We start from the raw sequence: 22356 nt of genomic DNA on the forward strand, positions 1-22356 counted from the left end.
TTGGTCAAAGGTCGGACCAAGGTGGAAGGAAGGAAGTCTGCTTGTGGATTGAACCAGAGCAGTGGGAAGTTTGACGGTAGTTAGAAATCGTCAGAAAACTCAGAGACGACGGTGCAAGGTTTCAAACTGAAACCTAAAGGCAAGTTTTTTATCTATCTCCCTCCCTCTGACCTGTATTCTTTACATGTCTGAAGCAATTCTAGGAATAAATAAATGTTAAAATAATCTGGTTTGCATGTTAGATTCGGTTAAAACGGTATGTGTATTCACGAATTAGTAATTGCTTGATTTTAAACTTTCCTTACATATACTCTTGTTTTAATTGGTATTAATTAACGAATAATGAATTTAATTATTTCTGAAACACATTGGGACTTAGTATTAACTAGTAGAGACCTTAGCAATAGAGGACAGAGGACTGGGAAGTCGCCGGAGAGGACACAGAGAAGGAAACAAGAGAAGAGCTGTTTGAGGGGAGGCGGCTCCCCACAAGGGGGAGCCGGCTCTACTAGCAAGGAGGCGGCTCTCCTTAAGGGAGAGCCGACTCCACTCAAGGGGGAGTCGGCTTTTCCCCCTTTTGTTGTATTTTTGGAGAATTTTGGATTTTTGGGTTAATTTTTGTTATTCCATATGTAATTAGGGCTGTTTGTGGGAAGTTTAATTGATGTCTAAGATCAAACTAAAACTCCAGAGGGCTTGTTAATGCACAATAAACCAACTAATGTTTATAGCTTGACCAGTAGATATTTTTTAAGTAAAATAATTTATTGTTATTGGAGGTGGAGGATTTAAAATTGCTTAACCTTATTTTAGCAATTTTCTGTGAATAGTTATATAACTTAATCATGTATCAATGGTATCAGGTAAGCATGTTAATTTATTTATTACTATTATTATTATGCTTATCATGGATTAAAGGATGGTAACACCTATTCTCTGCATTATAAATTATTGGAGAATCATGTATCAGTGGTATAAGACAAGCATGTTAATTTACATATTCTTATTATGCTTATTATGAATTAGTTGATATTTATATTTATTATCTATATTATCAACTACTAGATGTATGGATTTTATGCATCGGAATGGGACGGTGGCATACTAGGGATGGATTAGCTCAAAACGCTAAGTCCTACCTATTATGGAATAAGGAAATGGATTATAAAATAAAATCCTACTTATCTTTAAGTCAGATCAGCTGAACAAGTTGAATGACTAACTGGATTTTTTATGGATGGATGGGATAGGATTTTTATGTATATGATTATGGTACCACGATATGAGCTTGAATCTCAGGATCAATGGTTAGGGAGCGTATATGCATTGGGATGCATAACTGGCTATGATAGGTAGCAGTGTACCCTGTTAGGCTTAGGTACACATGCCCACTTCGGGTGCATTTTGCATGTTGCCTCTATTCAAGTTGAGACCCCCTTTGTAGTCCAATGAGAGTCCCTTAGTGTGGATATATATATGTAAGGACTATATAGCTATTGTTGAGTTGTTTAGGATGTACATGCGTATCGGGTTTCTGTTTAGATTGTAGTAGTATAGAACTTGCTTGTGGGCCTGACCCACTATCATTTTTCAGGTGTTCGTCAGTTCCAGGCGTAGAGCTTGTTCGTACTGAGCATAGACTGTCACTCACACTTCTGACGACGTAGGATTTTTCTTCATGGTGTAGCTTTGGTTTTCATTTTATTTGTTTACATTTCAGTTTGGGATTTTTATTAGGGGTCCACTAGAGATGGATTCCCGAGTTGTTTAAGTATTGGAGGTTTTGGAAAGTTTTGGGATTATTGGATTTTAATTATTTAATTTTGAGGATTATATGTTAGAATTCTTTCAGCTTTTATTATTTAATTTTTATTATTCTTTTGTATTCTGTGTTAATTTAAATATTAATTGTTTGGTATCCCTTGAATCTGTGCTCGGACTTGATCAAAATCGAGGAGTATCACAACATGGCACCTTCATGGTGTTGTCGGGGCCTAGGTAGCTCAACCACACTAGAGTCTATCTCTAACTCCCCTATAGACCACACTAATACCACGGACCACTAAGCACCTTCTAGAAGTCTGGTTTTCACAAACACTTTTTTTAAAAAAACTTTTTCCAAAAACAATTTCATTTGTTTTTAAAACAAACTTTTCCCTTTACTTTCCCAATGAAACAATTTCTTCAATGCCTTGAAAATATAGAAATGTCATACATATCATCCATATCATTTAAGCATGTTTAAAATATGAATTTTCATACAATATCGCATTCTCATATTTTCAAATCATGGCACTTTACATACTTTCAATTTGCAAAATCCAACAATTAAATTTTACACATTCCATCAACGTCATATTCACATTTTGAGAAGAAATTATAAACATTTATTTCCACAACTAGTAATCCCAATTTTTGCATTTATTTTCACAACTAATAATTCCAATTTTACATTTATTTCCACAACTAATAATCCTAATTTTACATAGCAATTGGCAAACATTTTACATACAACTTGTTATAATTGAGCATGCTTTTCATCACAACGAATTAATTAAGTTCATGGGCTCAATTAACACACCACATCACTTATCATCATGAACACAACTAAATACAATTACCATATTCAAAATAACCAATACTAAGCATGCTTATAACCAACTTTAGAAGGAAAAATTCACAAATAATCAAAGAAATTGTGAATTAGAACACCCCTACCTCTTAATTGTAGAAAAATCCTAAAATCTCCAAATTCAAACCTTAATTTCGAAATCCCAAAGCTTGGCCAAATGGTCATTGGCTTTAATCAAATCGACGGCCTCGACGAGCTCTACAACTTTGCGGAAGGAAGTGCTATTAAATTCTAATTGGTATGGAAAAAATCAAGCTTTGAATGGTGAAAAAAAAAAGAAAAATAAATTACAGAGGGAGAGAAGGGAAACTGACAAGAGAGAGAAGGAAAATGGTTTGCAAAATGACCAAGTCAAAGTGGAGCCCAGTAAAAAAAAAAAAAAAAGAAGAGATATTACAACATAACCATTTCCATTTCTCCTCTTTTTCTCCACTAAAACAAACTCAAAAATAAAAATTATAAATTAAAATCCTAAAAATTCGGGTTGTCACATTTGTTAACCACTAAATGACTCTAGAGGGGGGGTGAATAGAGTCAATGGCCAATTTTTTGCAATTTATGAAACTTGTTTTACAACAACTATTATGCAATGATTAATTGATAAATTCAAGCAATATAAAGCACAAGTAAAAGAGATAGAGATAGGAAGATGCAAACAATGAACTCGGTGATTTAGCGAGGTTCGGAAACTCCTACTCCTCGGCTCAAGATCCCCCTTGAGACTTCCCAAATTCACTAGAGCTTCTCCTTAATGGTGGAGAGCAAACCTTCAAATTTGAAGCAAGACCTTGCTCCTTTTCCTTGCTAGGAGAACACCCTTCTCCTAGGCTTCTTTTGGGTCACACCAACCCTTACAAGATTGTAGCAAAGTTTGTAAATGAAATACAAGAATCTCTCTCAATAGATATACAAGTGCAAGCTCACAACTAGAGAATATCAGAATATTAATGAAGTTCAAGTTCTAGAATGAGAGAAATATCGTGATGGTTGAAAGTGAAAGCTCAGAGAAGAAATTAAATGACTTATTGAATGCTCTTGAATGCTCTCTTGAATGAAATATCCAGTGGTGTATCACTTCAGTAAAATGAGCCTTCTTTATATAGACAACCGAGGCTTAATATGTCTGTTAGAAGTAGTTGGAAGTCTTAAATGCAGAAAAGTGCCGTTGAAGATTCAAATAATCTAGAAGAGCCGGCTCTACAAAAAATTGGAGGAGGCTCCAATAAATGGGAGGCGGCTCCAATAACTGGGAGGCGGCTCCAATTCACAAAATGCATTCTACGACACACAATTTGGCTACTGGAGTGCAAAGAGCAGGCTCCTATATTTGGGAGGCGGCTCCAATCCTTGTGTAAGACTAAGAATGAAACACATTTTGTTCTGTGCACTTCCTATTATGAGAGCATGCATAAGTAAAGTTCATGGAAAGATTTTAGGCCTTCTAAAAACTGATTTTTAGAGAAAATATGCATGAACCTAAAAACTTGAGCTTCAGAAGATATTCAAATATGCTTTAACATTTAAATCTAAAGCTCTCACCATCCTATCTATCCTTTTCTCCATTCCCTGACCATGATCTCTTGAGCTTGATGAAGACTTGCTTTCTTGCTTGAAATTGTTTGATTGATCTTTGAAGTTTGAGTCTTTCTTTGATTTCTTGCAATCTTTGAGGCTTCATTGAGTTCATAGCTTGAGTACTTGAATGCTTGAAATAGCTCATCTAGCTCATCATATAGGATATGAACTATATATAACTCAATGAAAATATTAGTACATAAACATCATTAATGGTTTGTAATCATCAAAACCTTTAGATAAAAATCCTTAGGCCAACAATCTCCCCCTTTTTGATGATGACAAAACATTGATGTGTTTATTGATAAAGTAGAGTTGTATTTGAAAGAGAGCTCCCCCTATCAATAAGCATATCTAAAGTATCATATCATGCTTGATTTCATTTAACTTTTTACAGAATTTTCTTATAAGTCTCCCCCTATCAATATGCATCAATCAAGATCTATATAAAAAGTAGAGTAGGCACATAGCATGGTAGATCCATAACAGAAAAAACACATCTTTCTCCCCCTTTGTCATCTCAAAAAGTCTACTTGTATGAAAGAGAAAATACATGCCAATTCATGAACTATTAGAGAATGAGAATTTAAAGGGCAATAAAATAGGAAATATGTCATTTTATAGATTACAGAAGTCAAAACAGTAGATAAGGAAAATATGAACATAACTAGCAGATGTTAGACAAAAGCATAGATCATGATAAAGACTTCAAAAGAAAAATGACAGAAGTAAAAAACATAGCTAAAAGAAGCTTCTTCAAAGCAGATAAAACAAGTGAGTGCACAAAAAGAGTTTTTAGACGAGGTGATATTGTTCTAAGTAGAAGGAGGAGGAGGTTCAAGGCCTTTTCGAAAGGCTTCAAAGTCTTCACTGATATGAGTGACAGTCATAAGTACTTCGTCAAGTTGTTGTTGTTGATGTTCAAGAGTGGTTTGTTGTTCTTGAAGAGTGGCTTGATTTTGACGAGAAACAGTTAGAAGTTCCAATAAAAGATCATGATTTGAGCGATGTGCAACTGGAACATCCTCATCTTCAGCACTGTCATGGCTTTCATGTTCTTCCTCATCCCCATCATCAACATCCTCAATCTCTTCTCCACGAGCTCTAGCCTCTTCGAACCTTCTTTGCCTAGGATAAAACCACATACCATCGGGATCCCTTTTTAGCCCCATTGTGTCTAGATTGAAAGCATCAAGGATATCTCTTGGGCCTAGTTTGGCTGATTCACTTTTGTCAAGTGGAATGTTGTTAGCCATGAAAATGTGAGTGAGAACCATGGCATAGTGGAGTGGAGTGTTTTTCTTTTTCTTGCATGCCAACATGTGATGAAAGATAATGTAGGCCAAGTCAAAATCTTTTCCATTTAAGACACACCATATCAGAAAGATTTCCATGCGAGAGACTTTTGAGCGACTGCCGGTTTTAGGAAGAATGGAGTATGCAATAATTTTGTGGATCAATCGAGCTTCCATAGTCAATTGTTTGGATTTTACTTCTTTAACATTGGTAGTGCGGGAATCATAGCTCATTTGGCGAATGGCTACTAGTTTGTCAAAATCTTTCCCAGTGAACCATTTTTGAGGAGAGTAGAATTGAATACCATCATCCATAAAATGAAAGATTTTGGAAATGCTTCTAACATCAAGATCGAATTCTACTCCAGCCACATAGCATTGTAACTTCTCTACACCAGGCACTTTCTCAAGGTGGGTGTAGAATAACTGAACAAGTCTTGGATAATACTTGTTTTTCATCCCAACAAATGACCCAAGGCCAATAGCATTAAAGAGATTGTATGTGTTGAGGTTGAGGTCATCACAAATAGTGTGTGACAGAACCTTTCCTTTGGCCACTTTCCTATGAAGAAATTCTTTCTCATATAGCCTCTTGTGAGTAGGAGTTCTATATAACTTTGTGGCAGAAATTTGAATTGGACTTGGAGGAGGAGTTTTTTCATTTGGGATAGAGTCATGAGATTGAGTGATTCTAGTTTTGCCACGAGACGGATTCCTTCTACGGGAGGATGATGCCATGGAAACTCAGTAGGGACCTAAACAAGTCATAATTTAAAAACAAAACTTATATTAATTTGAAAAGATATGGAGGCATTTTCAAAAGACTTTGAACAACAATTTTTCATATCTAGACAATTTTGAGAACAAACAAAAAAAATAAAGTAAACTATGTGGGAAAACCCAAAAAAAATTTGTGAGCAACAATGTGATTTGTGTTGGATTTTGAAGAATGAATTTTGAAATGTAGACTTAAAAAGGAATTTTAATGGAATAAAATTAAAAAGAAATGAGTTCACAAAGCAACCCCAAAAAAAATTTGCTGAAAGGATTAATTTTCTAGGGTTTGATAGAAAATTAAGTCTTGTGAAATTATGACAATTCATGTGGAATTGGTAAACTTTTATGGAAATGTAAACCCAAGAGGGAAATTTAACATAATCCACAAAAAAAAATGCTTAGATTCATGAAGCAAGACCAAAATTTTGGATTAAAATATGATATTCCTAGGGTTTGAACATGTAATGTAAAGGAGATTAAACCAAAATTTTGTTCAAAATTGAAAGGAATTCATGCAACAAAATTCAATTTAAGATGAGTTTAAAGCAATTCATGGAGTATTACATCAAAGCATGGATCAATACACATATATGATAGATGAAATAATGAAGAAAGGAGAACAAAAGAGGTTGAAGTTTTTACCTGAGATGAGGAAATTCTTGCACAACAATGAGAGGAGAATAAAATAGGATGCAGGATAAAGGCCACTTGATATTATATGATGGATGAAATCATTTTGAGACCTTAAAAATTGAAGCACTCATACTCATGGTGAAGGAGCTCTCACGGTTTATGCTCTCTGGAAATGTTGAACATAATGCCCAAAAAAAAAGCTACTGCCGAAGGAATTTAAAGGGATATAGCAGATTGGAGCCGGCTCATGGAAAAATTGGAGCCGGCTCAAGAGCTTTTTGGAGCCGGCTCTTGATTTTTGGAGCCGGCTCTTGATTTTTTGGAGCCGGCTCTTGATTTTTGGAGCCGGCTCTTGATGATTTTTGAGACATCCCGAGAGTTTGGACATGGATGCAGGTTTTGGGGAGCCGGCTCATGAAATTTTGTGATCCGGCTCTTAGAGATACCGAGGGTTTGGACATGGATGCAGGTTTTGGGGAGCCGGCTCATGAAATTTTGTGATCCGGCTCTAGAGATACCGAGAGTTAGAAATTGTGATTTTCTTGGATGCAGGTTGGAGAGGCGGCTCTTGAGTGAGATGATCCGGCTCTTGTTTTCTATAGAGGCGGCTCTTATTTAGATTGGAGCCGGCTCTGCTGCTGCTACTTCATTGCATGACATTCTGCTCTGTGATCATTCCAATTTCTCTTCTGAGTAGACAGAATCTCTCCTCTTGGAGTGGTTTTGTGAAGATGTCAGCTAATTGCTTTTCAGTGGTCACAAAAATAAGATCAATATCACCCTTAGAAACATGATCCCTAAGAAAATGGTATCTAATTTCTATATGCTTTGTTCTTGAATGCTGAATAGGATTTTTAGAGATGCATATTGCACTTGTATTATCACACATAATAGGAATGTGATCAAAATAGAGTCCAAAGTCTTCTAGTTGTTGTTTAATGTAAAGTGTTTGAGCGCAACAACTACCGGCTGCAATATACTCGGCTTCCGCCGTTGATAGAGCTATGGAATTTTGTTTCTTGCAAGACCAAGATACTAATGATTGTCCAATGAAGTGACAAGTCCCGCTAGTACTTTTTCTATCAACTTTGCATCCACCAAAGTCAGCGTCCGAGTAACCAACAAGGTCAAAAGATGTATGTCTAGGATACCAAAGTCCCAAGAATGTGGTATAGCTCAAATAGCGAAAGATTCGTTTAACGGCACATAAATGAGATTCTTTAGGACATGATTGAAAACGAGCACATAAACATACACTAAACATGATATCCGGTCTACTTGCGGTAAGATATAAGAGACTACCAATCATACCTCTGTATTTTTTAATATCTACATCAGTGCCTTTTTCATCTTTATCAAGTTTCAAAGATGAGCTCATTGGAGTATGGGCATGTTTGACTTCCTCCAAGCCAAATTTCTTTAGCAAATCTTTAACATACTTAGATTGGCAAACAAAAATGCCATCAAGTGTTTGTTTGATTTGCAATCCTAGAAAAAAAGTAAGTTCACCCATCATGCTCATTTCGAATTCATTCTGCATACTAGAAGCAAACTTTTCACATATCACACTATTGGTTGATCCAAAGATAATATCATCAACGTAAATTTGAATGACCAATAAGTTGTTATCGATGGTTTTAGTGAAAAGAGTATTATCAATTTTACCTCTAATAAAACCATTAACAAGTAGAAAACCACTTAGTCTTTCATACCAAGCTCTTGGAGCTTGTTTCAAACCATACAAGGCTTTTGATAATTTGAAAACATGGTTTGGGTAAATACGGCTTTCAAAGCCCGGTGGTTGATCAACATATACTTCTTCTTCAATGATACCATTTAAGAAAGCACTTTTTACATCCATTTGATATAACTTGAAGTTCTTATGGGATGCAAAAGCAAGGAGCATTCTTATAGCTTCAAGTCTAGCTACGGGGGCAAAGGATTCCTCATAATCAATTCCTTCTTCTTGATTATATCCTTGAGCAACAAGCCTTGCCTTGTTTCTTACTATGATTCCCGATTCATCCTTTTTGTTCCTAAATACCCATTTTGTGCCAATGATAGTTTTGTCTTTAGGCCTTGGAACCAAAAGCCAAACTTTATTTCTTTCGAATTGGTTAAGTTCTTCTTGCATGGCCAAAAGCCAAGATTCATCATTTTCGGCTTCATGAATATTTTTTGGTTCAAGTTGGGAAACAAAAGCTACATAATTGCAAATATTACTCATTTGAGATCTAGTTCTTACACCTTTAGATGGATCACCGATAATTTGATTTATTGGATGATTAAGCACTTGCTTCCAAGCCTTAGGAGGAGTGTCTTCATGAGAGTGACTTTCTTTTGGAACATCTTTGGAGAGATCTTTATGAGAAGGACCATTTAGATCAAGATTTTCAATATTCTTTTCAATCTCAACCACATCTTCATTTTCATCCAATGAGCATCTAATAGGGGATAATGGTGATTCATCAAATACAACATGTATTGATTCCACAACGACTCGTGTTCTTTTATTAAACACTCTAAATGCTTTGCTACGAGAGGAGTATCCTAGGAAAATACCTTCATCTGATTTAGGTTCAAATTTTCCTAAATTATCTTTGTCATTCAACACGAAGCATTTACACCCAAAGACCTTAAAGTATCCAATATTTGGTTTCCTTTTGTTCCAAAGATCATAAGGAGTCTTATTAAGGAGTTTTCTAATGATGACTCTGTTTATGACATAGCATGAGGTACTGACAGCTTCGGCCCATAGAGATCTAGGAGAATTATGTTCATTTAACATAGTCCTAGCCATTTCTTGGAGAGACCTATTTTTTCTTTCAACAACTCCGTTTTGTTGAGGAGTTCTAGGAGCCGAAAGATTATGATTGTATCCATTTTCATCACAAAATCTTTCCACATCTTGGTTGTCGAACTCTCTACCTCTATCACTTCTAATGGACTTGATCTTACATTCTTTTTCGTTTTCGACTCTCTTACAAAATTTAGTAAAGATTGTATGAACCTCATTTTTATGTGTAAGGAAAAATACCCAAGTGAATCTAGAGAAGTCATCCACAATGACAAATGCATAGAGTTTTCCACCAAGACTAGCAATTCTCTCCGGACCGAATAAGTCCATATGAATTAACTCTAGTGGTCTTGAAGTTGTTATATCCTTTTTCCTTTTAAATGATGACTTGATTTGCTTGCCTATTTGACATGCGCTACAAGTTTTATCTTTAGAAAAATTAGTCTTTGGGAGGCCTTTGACCAATTCATTTTTAGATAGTTTTGAAATCAAATCCATACTAGCATGACCTAACCTTCTATGCCACAACCAACTATCCTCATTTTAGGATACAAGACACTTGACATCTTGATCGTGTAGTTCACATAAAAGCAAAGAATATACATTACCATTTCTTAGAGCATGGAAAACTTCAACATTATCCTTTTTGACAATGCATTTGTCCGACTTAAACAAGACATCATATCCTTTATCACATAATTGGCTAATACTAAATAGGTTATGTTTTAAGCCCTTAACAAGTAATACATCATCAATAGATAGGGAGGAGGAGATACCAATAGTTCCAATGCCAATGACCTTGCCTTTTGAGTTGTCACCAAATGTGACGCTTCCTCCTTTATGAGGTTTGATGGAGTGAAATTTTGATTGATCTCCCGTCATATGCCTTGAACATCCGCTATCAAGAAACCATTTGTCCTTGGATAAATATGGAGACTTCAAGCAAACCTACAAAAGGAATTTGAGTAATCTTCTTTTGGTACCCACATTCTCTTGGGTCCATGAGAGTTAGGAAGAGGTGTATAAGTCCCTTTAATGACCCAAACTACTTTTGTCCTACATGGCCTAATAGGACAATGATTGATCTTATGTCCTATTTTTTTACAATAATTACATTGTGGACTAAAAGATGAATTTTTAACAAAGTAATTGTTCAAAGGTTCTCTCTTTTTCAATAAACAAGAGTTTTTGTTGTGAGGATCAAATCCAAGTCCATCCTTGGCATAAGCATTTCTTTGCTTTCCAAGTATGAGACCCAAATTTTCTCTACCTTTTGTGAATTTTGCTAAGGTCTCAATTTGATCTTCAATCATAATTTTTAATGATTTATTTTCAGAAATTAAATCTATTGAAATCGATTCTTTAGCTAATTCTTTTTCCTTTTTCAAAGCTTCATTTTCAAGTTGAAATTTTTCAAGGTTTTGAGAGATGATATTCTTTTCCCTTTTTAGAGTAGCACATTTTTGAACCATTTTGCCTAATTCATCATGCAATTCTCTAAAGGCATCTAGCAAGTAATTGTGTGCATCAACCAATTCATCATAAGTAGTTTCCAAATTAAATGAGTCATGATTGGAAATTACCTCATCGTCATCGGCCATGAGACAAAGATTAACCAATTCATTGAGTTCATCGTCACTTTCGGATCCATTTGAATCATCATCCTCCCATGTAGCTTGCATGGCCTTTCCTTTCTTTTTCCTTTCCTTTTCATTTTTATAGGCATAGCAATCGGATTTGAAATGCCCCGGTTTTCCACAATGGAAGCAAGTAGGTGCTTCTCTTTTTCCTTGCTCACTAGATGACCCATTTCTTTTGAAGTTGTTGCTCTTTTGGAACTTCTTCATTTGAAGGATTCTTCTCACGGTTTTGGTAATGAGAGCAACTTCTTCTTCTTCTTCATCATGAGGAGCCTTATCAATTGCAACTTCTTTGGTAGTAGCTTGTAGAGCTATATCCTTCTTTTGAGTTTCTTCATCTCTATCATTCATTTCTAGCTCGTAAGCCATTAGTGAACCAATGAGTTCGTCAATAGGAAGTGTGTTAAGATCTTTGGCTTCTTGGATGGCGGTCTTCTTTGCTTCCCAATTCTTTGGCAAAGATCTAAGGATTTTTCTTACATTGTCGGATGATGCATATTTTCTTCCAAGAGCTTTCAAAGGATTAACAATGTTAGTAAAACGAGAGTACATTTCACTAATAGTTTCTTTGTTATTCATGGTAAAAAGTTCATATTTATGGACAAGCATATTCATTTTGGATTCCTTAACATGACTAGTACCTATATAGGTAACTTCAAGTTTATCCCAAATTTCTTTAGCCGTTTCGCAATCCGAAATTCTATTGAATTCATCTTTGCTTAAGGCACAATAGAGATTTGTGATAGCCTTGACATTACATTGTATAAGCCTACGGTCATTGAGGGTCCATTCAATATCGGGTGTTGGAACATTTTCACCCTCTACTATCTTGGTTGGAACATGGTCTCCTTTTTCTACGGCTTTCCAAACATCTACATCTATGCCTCTTAAGAATGCTCTCATTTTGATTTTCCAATAGTTGTAGTCACTTCCATCAAACCAAGGGGGTCTATTATTAGATTGACCTTCTTGATGAAAATTTGTATTGGCCATGATCGTTCTCTAAGATGATTAATCTTTTTCTAGAGATTAGGCTCTGATACCAATTGTTAACCACTAAATGACTCTAGAGGGGGGGGGGTGAATAGAGTCAATGGCCAATTTTTTGCAATTTATGAAACTTGTTTTACAACAACTATTATGCAATGATTAATTGATAAATTCAAGCAATATAAAGCACAAGTAAAAGAGATAGAGATAGGAAGATGCAAACAATGAACTCGGTGATTTAGCGAGGTTCGGAAACTCCTACTCCTCGGCTCAAGATCCCCCTTGAGACTTCCCAAATTCACTAGAGCTTCTCCTTAATGGTGGAGAGCAAACCTTCAAATTTGAAGCAAGACCTTGCTCCTTTTCCTTGCTAGGAGAACACCCTTCTCCTAGGCTTCTTTTGGGTCACACCAACCCTTACAAGATTGTAGCAAAGTTTGTAAATGAAATACAAGAATCTCTCTCAATAGATATACAAGTGCAAGCTCACAACTAGAGAATATCAGAATATTAATGAAGCTCAAGTTCTAGAATGAGAGAAATATCGTGATGGTTGAAAGTGAAAGCTCAGAGAAGAAATTAAATGACTTATTGAATGCTCTTGAATGCTCTCTTGAATGAAATATCCAGTGGTGTATCACTTCAGTAAAATGAGCCTTCTTTATATAGACAACCGAGGCTTAATATGTCTGTTAGAAGTAGTTGGAAGTCTTAAATGCAGAAAAGTGCCGTTGAAGATTCAAATAATCTAGAAGAGCCGGCTCTACAAAAAATTGGAGGAGGCTCCAATAAATGGGAGGCGGCTCCAATAACTGGGAGGCGGCTCCAATTCACAAAATGCATTCTACGACACACAATTTGGCTACTGGAGTGCAAAGAGCAGGCTCCTATATTTGGGAGGCGGCTCCAATCCTTGTGTAAGACTAAGAATGAAACACATTTTGTTCTGTGCACTTCCTATTATGAGAGCATGCATAAGTAAAGTTCATGGAAAGATTTTAGGCCTTCTAAAAACTGATTTTTAGAGAAAATATGCGTGAACCTAAAAACTTGAGCTTCAGAAGATATTCAAATATGCTTTAACATTTAAATCTAAAGCTCTCACCATCCTATCTATCCTTTTCTCCATTCCCTGACCATGATCTCTTGAGCTTGATGAAGACTTGCTTTCTTCCTTGAAATTGTTTGATTGATCTTTGAAGTTTGAGTCTTTCTTTGATTTCTTGCAATCTTTGAGGCTTCATTGAGTTCATAGCTTGAGTACTTGAATGCTTGAAATAGCTCATCTAGCTCATCATATAGGATATGAACTATATATAACTCAATGAAAATATTAGTACATAAACATCATTAATGGTTTGTAATCATCAAAACCTTTAGATAAAAATCCTTAGGCCAACAACATTCTCCACCACTTAAAAAGAATTTTGTCCCGAAATTCAGATCCAACAGTCTTCATATACGTGAAAAGACTAATAACCACAAAACAAAATCCAAATCCTTACCTTGGCGATGTGAGATACCATGATATGTAGGTCGTTATGGTAGCTACCAGTGCTAGTCACCCGCCCACACACTCCGTAACCGTTGTGGTAGCTAGTCGATGCGTCACCCGTCCACTAAAAAAAAAAAATAATAAACAATAACAAACTCGGGCTACCTGCCTAACCACACTAACCAACCATCCTAGTAGCTACCAGTGAACGCCATCAGCCCACACGCACCCGGCTACAAGTGGTAGCTAACCGGTACTATGCACTCACCTACTCACACCCGTCTACATCATCACTACACTCACACTTCCGGCTTGGTACAGGCTTTGATACCATTTTGTCACGCACCAAATTTTCTAATAAAATGCTCTAATACCATTGTGTAACGCCCTGAATTTTCTAAGAAAATGCTCTGATACCATTTTGTCACGACCTGAAAATTCCAATAAAATCCTCAATTCATTCAAATCCAAATATATCAAAATACACCCATTAAAAAAATGCTCCCTTTTATACAAAATCAATTTCCTCAAATATATACAAAATTTTCTAAATAAATAGAATAAATCTTGCAACGCTGACTTTTCCACCTAAGCCCAAAATTAGCAATCCCCATTCATCTTCGGTACTTGAAATTGGAGGGTGGTGAGACGAGAAGTCCAGTAGGAAAAACCATAACAAGAATTTCATGGAGGTTTAATAAAACAGCTTCACAAAATAAACATATTCATGTGAGTATATAAACAAAATACCTATGCATTTAATTAAAACATTTAATAAAAACCATTTGAAGCAGAACCACTCCAAGCCATTCAAGGTATATAGAACCCTGCACTGAAAAAGAATTTTCTCACTGGATCACCAAGTCCTCAGACCTCCGGCCTCCTCTGCAGACTCTCGGCTCACTCTCTGTCCATCCTCAATCTCGGCCCTCTCTGTCTCTATCTCTGTCTCTTTATTTCTCTCTTATTTTCAATATCTTTACTAAACTAATAAGACAAATACTACAATATATAGGCAATTTGCACCGACCCATATCATACAATAGCTTGCTCACCACACAATCAAAATATCAAATACATCATTACAAATGGACCCCGCCACCACCACCTTATCATATCATATCTAAATACAAAGACATATTATAATATATCATATCAACCCAGGTGATCAGCCAAAGCCAGAAGAAACTTGGCCAAAAAAGGTCAACTAACGGGCCCCACGCCAAATCATTACAATTGCCCTTCATCTCTTTTCTTCTCAGCCGTCTATCTTGCCTCCTCATCAGATACAGATTATCTATATATAATATATAAAGATGCAACAAAAAAAACCAAATCTCTTTCTCAAGTGGGACCCGTAGTATTACATAACCATTTCCATTTCTCCTCTTTTTCTCCACTAAAACAAACTCAAAAATAAAAATTATAAATTAAAATCTTAAAAATCCGGGTTATCACAAACTCTCACGACTTTCTCTCTATAATAGGGTGGTATTTGAGCAAACTTTAGGGTTTCCTAGGGTTTGAGAATGTTAAGAGGGGTAGTTGTAGTGATCAGAAGAGAGATAGGGCCGGTCAGAATTGAAAATTAAGAAGGATATATGATAAAAATGATAATGCTACTTTTCAAGTTTTTATATCGTCAATACATAATTAAAAATGAAGTAATATTGGGAATAAATAAAATAATAATTGTACTTTAATTATATATATATATATAATACTTTGAAGGGTTAAACACACACTTCCATGTAGACGGATTGGATTCGAATTGGATCTGGTCTAATCTGATAAACATTTTACTCGATCCGATAATCTTACGGATTTTTTAAGGTTAATCTATATCCGATTTGTTAATAAACGATACCTGATTCGTAATCCAACCCGATAAAAGTGTATTTTTTTTTTATATATAAAAAAAGAAAAAAAAAATAATTTCAAAAGAGAATAAAAACAATGATTAGAAAAAAATGATAAAAAATAATGATTAGAAAAAAATATGGAAGGAAAAGAAGAAGAAATAATCATTTACTATTTGTTAATGAATAAATATTATGACATTATTAATATGTGGGTGAGAGTACTACACTATTATACATATAGCATTATGATTATTATTATTTTGTTACATTTAACATAAATCTGATAGGAGTATTGTATATATATAATAATATATATATATGTATAAATTTAATAGGATCGAATTATTATCGGATTGGATCAGCATAAATCCATTTCTAATTTGTTAAGGAATCGGATTATCGAATTCGAATCGTAATTGGGTTATTGAATTTTTTGTTTAATCCATTTCCAAATAATTGGATCGGATTTGGATCAGAATCCGATCCATTGATAGGTCTACTTCCATGCCTATATTGAAGCTCTTTAAGAATGATATTATGTTTTGTAAATACACTTTGGTCGACAAGACACGATTATGACTCACGAACAGGCACAGACCCAATGTGGGATCTGTCCCCACTGGATTTTTTATATTTTTATTTTATACTTTATTTTTAAAAAATTTATGAAAATGCTCCCACAAAAATTATAATTTGCCCCCACTGGATTTTTTATTTTTTTTTTAAACTTTTAACAATTTATGAAAATTCCCCCACTAAAATTACAATTCGGCCCCACTGCTTTTTTTTTTTATACTTTACATTTTTAAAAATTTATGAAAAAATCCAATTGAAATTAAAAAAATGGACCCACTATATAAGATTGCCCCCACAAATTAAAAGTCTGCCCCCCCTCACAAACACGAATTGCCACCCTTAAAACACCGGACCTTCCCTTTAAAAATGAGAATTTCTACCATCAAAGTTATTGCCCATTTGATTTTTAATAAATGTTTGCCAAAACCGAGTCATGTTATGTCTTAATTGTATGATTCAATATTGGCACATGGAGTAATTAATTAACAACCTAGGATGTTGCATTAAATATTTAAAGAATTCTGCATCTGTATGGAATTCAAGTGATGCATGTTTAATTAAAGAGAAATGATAGGTCTTTCGATTTCAATTGCCGACTCATTCTCCGAATACAACGTGGTTGGATCACGTTAGAACTCTTAAAATAAAATCCCGTAAACATCTTCTTTTTTTTTTTCAACTCATTCCCAACCTCGTTGTATTCGAAAAATGAGTCTACAATTGAGGTCGGAAGATCTATCACTTTTCTTAATTAAAAGCTCCATTGATTCATGCATATGTATATTAGTTCCTTTTTTTGCTAATTGTTACTTGTGTTTTCAATAAAGGATGGTACTCAAAAGGAAAACATGGAAGACAAAACCCATCAAGCCGGTGTCGTTCTCATGCTTGACTCACTGTCATATTGTACTATTGAAAAGATCTCCTGCGAGGTTCTTATATATAGCATACATACAGAATAAATTATTGTTTCATTCTATATATATGATTGAAAAAAAAACAAAGAAAAGTGTCATTTTTAAGTCATTTCTTGCAAGTATAGATATGATCAATATTGTATCAACATATTTTATTATTCATATCCCATTGTTCAACCCAACCATTTAACTGGAAATAAATATGTATATATATATATATATATAATCCTTTCAATTAGTCTTTTTAACGGATTATATACCTTGAGATTGCTCTAGTCCAATACTTGCAACTACCTTAAATCAGGTGCAGATAGCCTTAGATCACGAATATCAATCTGAATATGAAAATTTTGAATTATGTTTAAGACTATCTTGTTCCTCTTTAATCAAAGACGAGATCTTTCAAATTATGTGTAAGATTGTGTCTCTATGCCAATGCCTGCTGCGACCTGGTTTCTTTAGATCTATCTCATTCTCATTTTGGATGAAATTCGAGAAAGCCACTGACACACCTGCTGAACTAGAAATCAATTGAACAATGAACCAATATTGGTTCTGTATGTTTTATATAAACTTAACCAACAAAAAAAAAAAAGAAAAAGTAAATAAAGGTATGTAGTCATGACTATTTTCTAGTCAAAACAGTACTTTAGATTAATATAGTTAAATGCAATTCAGGAGGGGGAGTTACATGCATACATATCTTATATTACATACATTGTTGGATTCACTGCTCAAGATTCTTGGACACCTACAATTAATATCAAAAAGTAAAGTGGGGTAGAGAGACAAAAAAAAGAAAAAGAAAAAGCCTAAGCTTCGACTTAATTAAAGTTGAAGGATATTGCTTTCAATGGAAGCAAGAAGCTGATTCCTAAAGCTAGCTTTATTCCATTTGGAATCACAACATAAGCCCTCTTTACTACTCTCATCAATCTGCCTCTTCCTACTACTTTCCAAACCCCAACATGGCCAACAAGTTAACTCCTGAAGGTTCATACCTCCAACCCAAAACTCCTGAAGGTTCATACCTCCAACCCCAAACCCTGCAGGTTCTGCCCTCCAAATCCAAACTCCTTCAGGTTCATACCTCCGACCCCAAACTCCTGCAGGTTCTGCCCTCCAACCCCAAACTCCTGCAGGTTCTGCCCTCCAAACCCAAACTCCAACTGATGATGAAAACTCCTGACCGTGGGAGCATTTTCATGTCTTCCGATGACAATTTCATTTGCGATTAGTATATAAGGCCAGGCAGATTGCAAGAAGCGCACAAGCCCTCTTAACTACTCTCGTCTGTTCTGAAATCTAGAGTTCTGCTAATTTCCGTAGCCCAACATGGCCAGCAAGTTGGCTCCTGAAGGTTCTGCCCTCCAACTGATGATGAAAACTCCTGACCGCAGGAGCATTTTCATGTCTTCCGATGACAACTTCATGATGAAGCAAATTCTGGCAACTCACGCTCCTGATGGCCGCGAGGTTAATATTAAACCTCTTCTCCGTGTTGTTGAGGACATCCTCCGCCATTCCACCCTCAATGTTGATGGCCTTTTACTGGTATATATAAACCTATATAATATATCTCTCCTAAGTGGTGCATATAAGCTTCCTTAATTTTTACTCTCTCTCTTTTTTTTTTATTTTTTTTTTTTATATATATATATTTTTAATATGGATTCATGCATATGTATCATGCATATATTAAATATAAGTTTTTTTTTTTGCTCATTTTTTATTTTAACTTCTGATTTTACTGAAGGATGGTACCCAAGCACAAAAGGAAAACGTGGAAGACAAAACCAATCAAGCTGGTGTCGTTCTCTTGCTTGACTCACTGTTATATACAATTGAACGGATATCCTGCGAGGTTCTTATATATATAGTATATATACATAATTCATATCAATTATTTCTTCTATGCACAGATATAATTAATTATTTTATCTTGTGGATTAATATCAGATGGAAAGCAAGTGTTTGAGCGGAGCCGAAGGACATGCGACAACACTCCCTCTGTTTAATGTGGTATCGAGCTTTTCATGGGAGGCTAAGCTGGTGCTAATATTAGCTGCTTTTGCTTTAAAATATGGGGAATTCTGGCTCCTTTGCCAGATTTACTCATCAAACCAACTTGCAAAATCAATGGCCGTCCTTAAGCAATTACCTATCATCATGGAGCACTCTGGCTCATTGAAATCGCGGTTTGATGCAATTAATAATATCATCATGACCATTTTGGATCAGACAAGGTGTATCGTGGAGTTCACGGATCTACCATCTACCTACATCACACATGATGTACCGGCATTGTCAACTGCCTCAGCCACTATCCCAACTGCTGTCTATTGGGCCATCAGAGGTGTCATCGTTTGCACAGCTCAGATTATCAATCTTAGTACCACTGGCCACGAGTATGTTTATTGTCATGTTCAAAATTGATGGTTATTTATATACACACACACAAACAGATATATATATATATATATATATATATATATATATATATATATATTCACTCATTAAGACTTATGTTACACTCAGTCTGTTAAAAGACCATTCGTACGTGGTTCTTCATGACATAAAAGAAATTAAATCTCTTGCAACTGTTTTCAGCTTACAAGATTCATGGGATCTATCTACTTTGACTCACAAGATCAACAACATACTCGACCATCTTAAGAAGCAACTGGCTACTTGCTACCAATACATAGGTAAGTATTGACCAACCATATGCATTCACACAAGCTAGCAGTATTGTTATTGCACACACAGTACGTACTACAATGCATCTGGAAAATGATTTGTCTAACTGTTGAAAATAACATTGCTGTTTCATGCAGAGGATAAGAGGAATTTTGAAGCTTACGACGCACTGCAGCATATATTTGAAACGATCCAAATTGAAAACATGAAAGTTCTCAAAGCAATAATTTGCCCCAGGGATGATCAGGCACCGCTACTTGATGGTGCTTCAAAGAAAAGGGTTCGAAATTTTTATGATATATGATCAATGTTGATTAACTTGATTCTACTGCAATTTAATATGTTTTAATTAATTGTATGGCAAATTAAACAGGTGAGCCTTGAAGTTCTGAGGAGGAAGATTGTGTTATTGCTGATATCGGGCATAAACTTTTTCCAGGAGGAGTTTTCGGTTCTGGAGCATGTTTACAATGACTCGAGGAACCATGCATACGAGGTGGTGTGGATTCCAATTGTGGAACATTGGGTCCAGTGGACTGACCTGATGCAAAAGCAGTTTGAGACCCTGCAGGCCACAATGCCATGGTTCTCAGTGCACCACCCTTCATTGATCCAGAAACCAGTCATCAGGTTCATCAAGGAGAAATGGCATTTCAGAAACAAGCCTATCCTTGTGGTGCTCGACCCACAAGGAAAGGTGTTGAGCCCTAATGCAATCCACATGATGTTGATATGGGGAAGTGGTGCCTTCCCTTTCACCAGCTTGAAAGAGGAAGCTCTTTGGGATGAAGAGATTTGGAGGCTTGAATTGCTGGTCAATGACATTGATCAAACAGTTCTGAATTGGGTAAGTGAATTCCATCATATATGTTACTTCCTACAGAAAAGAAAAAAAAAAAAAAAAAAAAAAACCCCAATATAATTAACACATGATAAAGTAAATTAAAATATATGGTACCAAATTAAGAAGGATGATGATTATGATCTTATAATAAAAAATGTACTTTTGATAACTTAGTGTTGGGTGTCTTGTTTATTTTAGATAAGAGACGGCAAATACATATTCTTGTATGGAGGGGACGACATTGAGTGGATTCGAAAATTTACAACCTCAGCACGCTCTGTTGCATTGGCTTCTCGCATCCCATTAGAGATGGTGTATGTGGGAAAAAGCACCAAAAAGGAGCAAATCCGGCGTGTCATCTGGACCATCGTGATGGAGAAACTCAGCTACTGCTGGCAAGATATGGCCATGATATGGTTTTTCTGGACCCGTCTAGAGAGCATGTTGTTCTCCAAGATTCAACTAGGCAAAGGCGATGACAATGACCCCATGGTGCTGGCGATCAAGAAAATCCTCTGCTATGACAAGAGCGGTGGATGGGCTGTGCTGACCAACGGAAGTTCCGTGGTGATCAACGGACACAGTAGCACGGTGTTGCCTGCATTGAAGGACTATGATATGTGGAAGGAAAATATACCTGTCAAAGGCTTCGATCCATCAATTAAAGATTACCATGACTTGCTTCATGGCGCGGCTCTGCCGTGCTGTCGCTTCGAATTTCCGAGCACTTTCGGGAGGATTCCGGAGAATATGAAATGCCCAGAGTGCCTCCGCATTATGGGAAAAAACTTTGCTTTCGTCTGCTGCCACGACGAAATTGTTGTTAGTGCACTATATTGAGTCACTACTGTGAGCTTCCATTAAGTACTAATATTTTGTAATTGGTTAATTTCGTTATCAAAACAAGTTCGATCGAGTTTGTAGACACCAAAAATTTTAACGGATTTTTATTTTGACAAATTGACCCAATAAATATGGATCTAATGTATAATTAGGTTATTTTCAAACTTGGTCTATTTAAATTATTTAATTAACCCAGCCCAGATGATTAAATGAAAAGATAATTATTCTTAATAAAATATATTTGGAATAATTTTTTTAAGGATAATTATCATAATATAACTATAACGACCCAGAAAGATACCAAAATAATAATAATAAAATCTATTTCGGCATGACCTCCGCAGAAAAAGTCCCTCTATTGTAATACAAAAAAAGTGCAATGGCCTTACTGGGCCTTAAAAATAACCTATCCTGTCCCAACGCACAATACATATATTATAACACATTCCCAAGATGGTTACATACATATGAAATGTCCCCTTCCTCCATCTCATCTAAATAAGGAGTATAGTTGCATCAAGTTACAGTCCATAAAATGTAGCTAAAATTTAATAGTCCATAGCTTACAACATTATACTAATTAAACTAAAGTTTCACAAGATAGTTAATATTACATTTACAAAATATTAGAGTTCTAATACAAAAGGTAACAAAATAAATGAGTCTTCAAGCTCGTCTAAACCTGTGGTGGATCGTCGTCCACCAGCTCTCTTCCATGTCCTGAAAAATGTTAAAAAAAAATAGGGTGAACATAAACTCAGTAGGAAGTGTCTAAGACAC

General features: G+C 35.5%; 2 protein-coding genes across 3 annotated transcripts; one reads left to right on the plus strand and one right to left on the minus strand.

The window, feature by feature from the left end:
- Positions 1–5022: 5022 nt before the first annotated feature.
- On the minus strand, positions 5023–7094 carry LOC132282253 (uncharacterized). Its single transcript, XM_059783860.1, has 2 exons — positions 6922–7094; positions 5023–6257 (listed from the first exon to the last, which is right to left on the minus strand). Exon 2 carries the CDS (start codon positions 6238–6240, stop codon positions 5023–5025), a length of 1218 nt encoding a protein of 405 aa, XP_059639843.1. The 5' UTR covers positions 6241–6257; positions 6922–7094.
- A 10572-nt stretch (positions 7095–17666) lies between these two features.
- On the plus strand, positions 17667–21693 carry LOC132286137 (protein SIEVE ELEMENT OCCLUSION B-like). Of its 2 annotated transcripts, none has more exons than XM_059788403.1 (7): positions 17667–18743; positions 18946–19053; positions 19149–19597; positions 19800–19897; positions 20027–20169; positions 20329–20736; positions 20932–21693. In XM_059788403.1, the coding sequence occupies exons 1-7, from the start codon at positions 18525–18527 to the stop codon at positions 21571–21573; spliced, it is 2067 nt and encodes a 688-aa protein (XP_059644386.1). In that variant the 5' UTR covers positions 17667–18524; the 3' UTR covers positions 21574–21693. The 2 variants fall into 2 exon arrangements, with proteins under 2 accessions (XP_059644386.1, XP_059644385.1); XM_059788402.1 differs by having other exon boundaries at positions 17669–18743; positions 20263–20736.
- Positions 21694–22356: the final 663 nt, after the last annotated feature.

This window comes from Cornus florida, unplaced genomic scaffold, assembly GCF_030987335.1.
Source record: "Cornus florida cultivar Cherokee Brave unplaced genomic scaffold, ASM3098733v1 CherokeeBrave_3.0.0_Hap2_Chr11, whole genome shotgun sequence".
NCBI classification, from domain to species: Eukaryota; Viridiplantae; Streptophyta; class Magnoliopsida; order Cornales; family Cornaceae; genus Cornus; species Cornus florida.

What these genes read in the sequence shown, in the direction of transcription:
- LOC132286137 (XM_059788402.1), top strand. Translation starts at nt 18,525, where the DNA reads ATGGCCAGCAAGTTGGCTCCTGAAGGTTCTGCCCTCCAACTGATGATG. An exon ending in CTTAGTACCACTGGCCACGA is followed by an intron (nt 19,598 to 19,799) that starts GTATGTTTATTG and finishes AACTGTTTTCAG; the next exon opens with CTTACAAGATTCATGGGATC. An exon ending in TACTTGCTACCAATACATAG is followed by an intron (nt 19,898 to 20,026) that starts GTAAGTATTGAC and finishes TGTTTCATGCAG; the next exon opens with AGGATAAGAGGAATTTTGAA.
- LOC132282253 (XM_059783860.1), bottom strand. Translation starts at nt 6,240, where the DNA reads ATGGCATCATCCTCCCGTAGAAGGAATCCGTCTCGTGGCAAAACTAGA.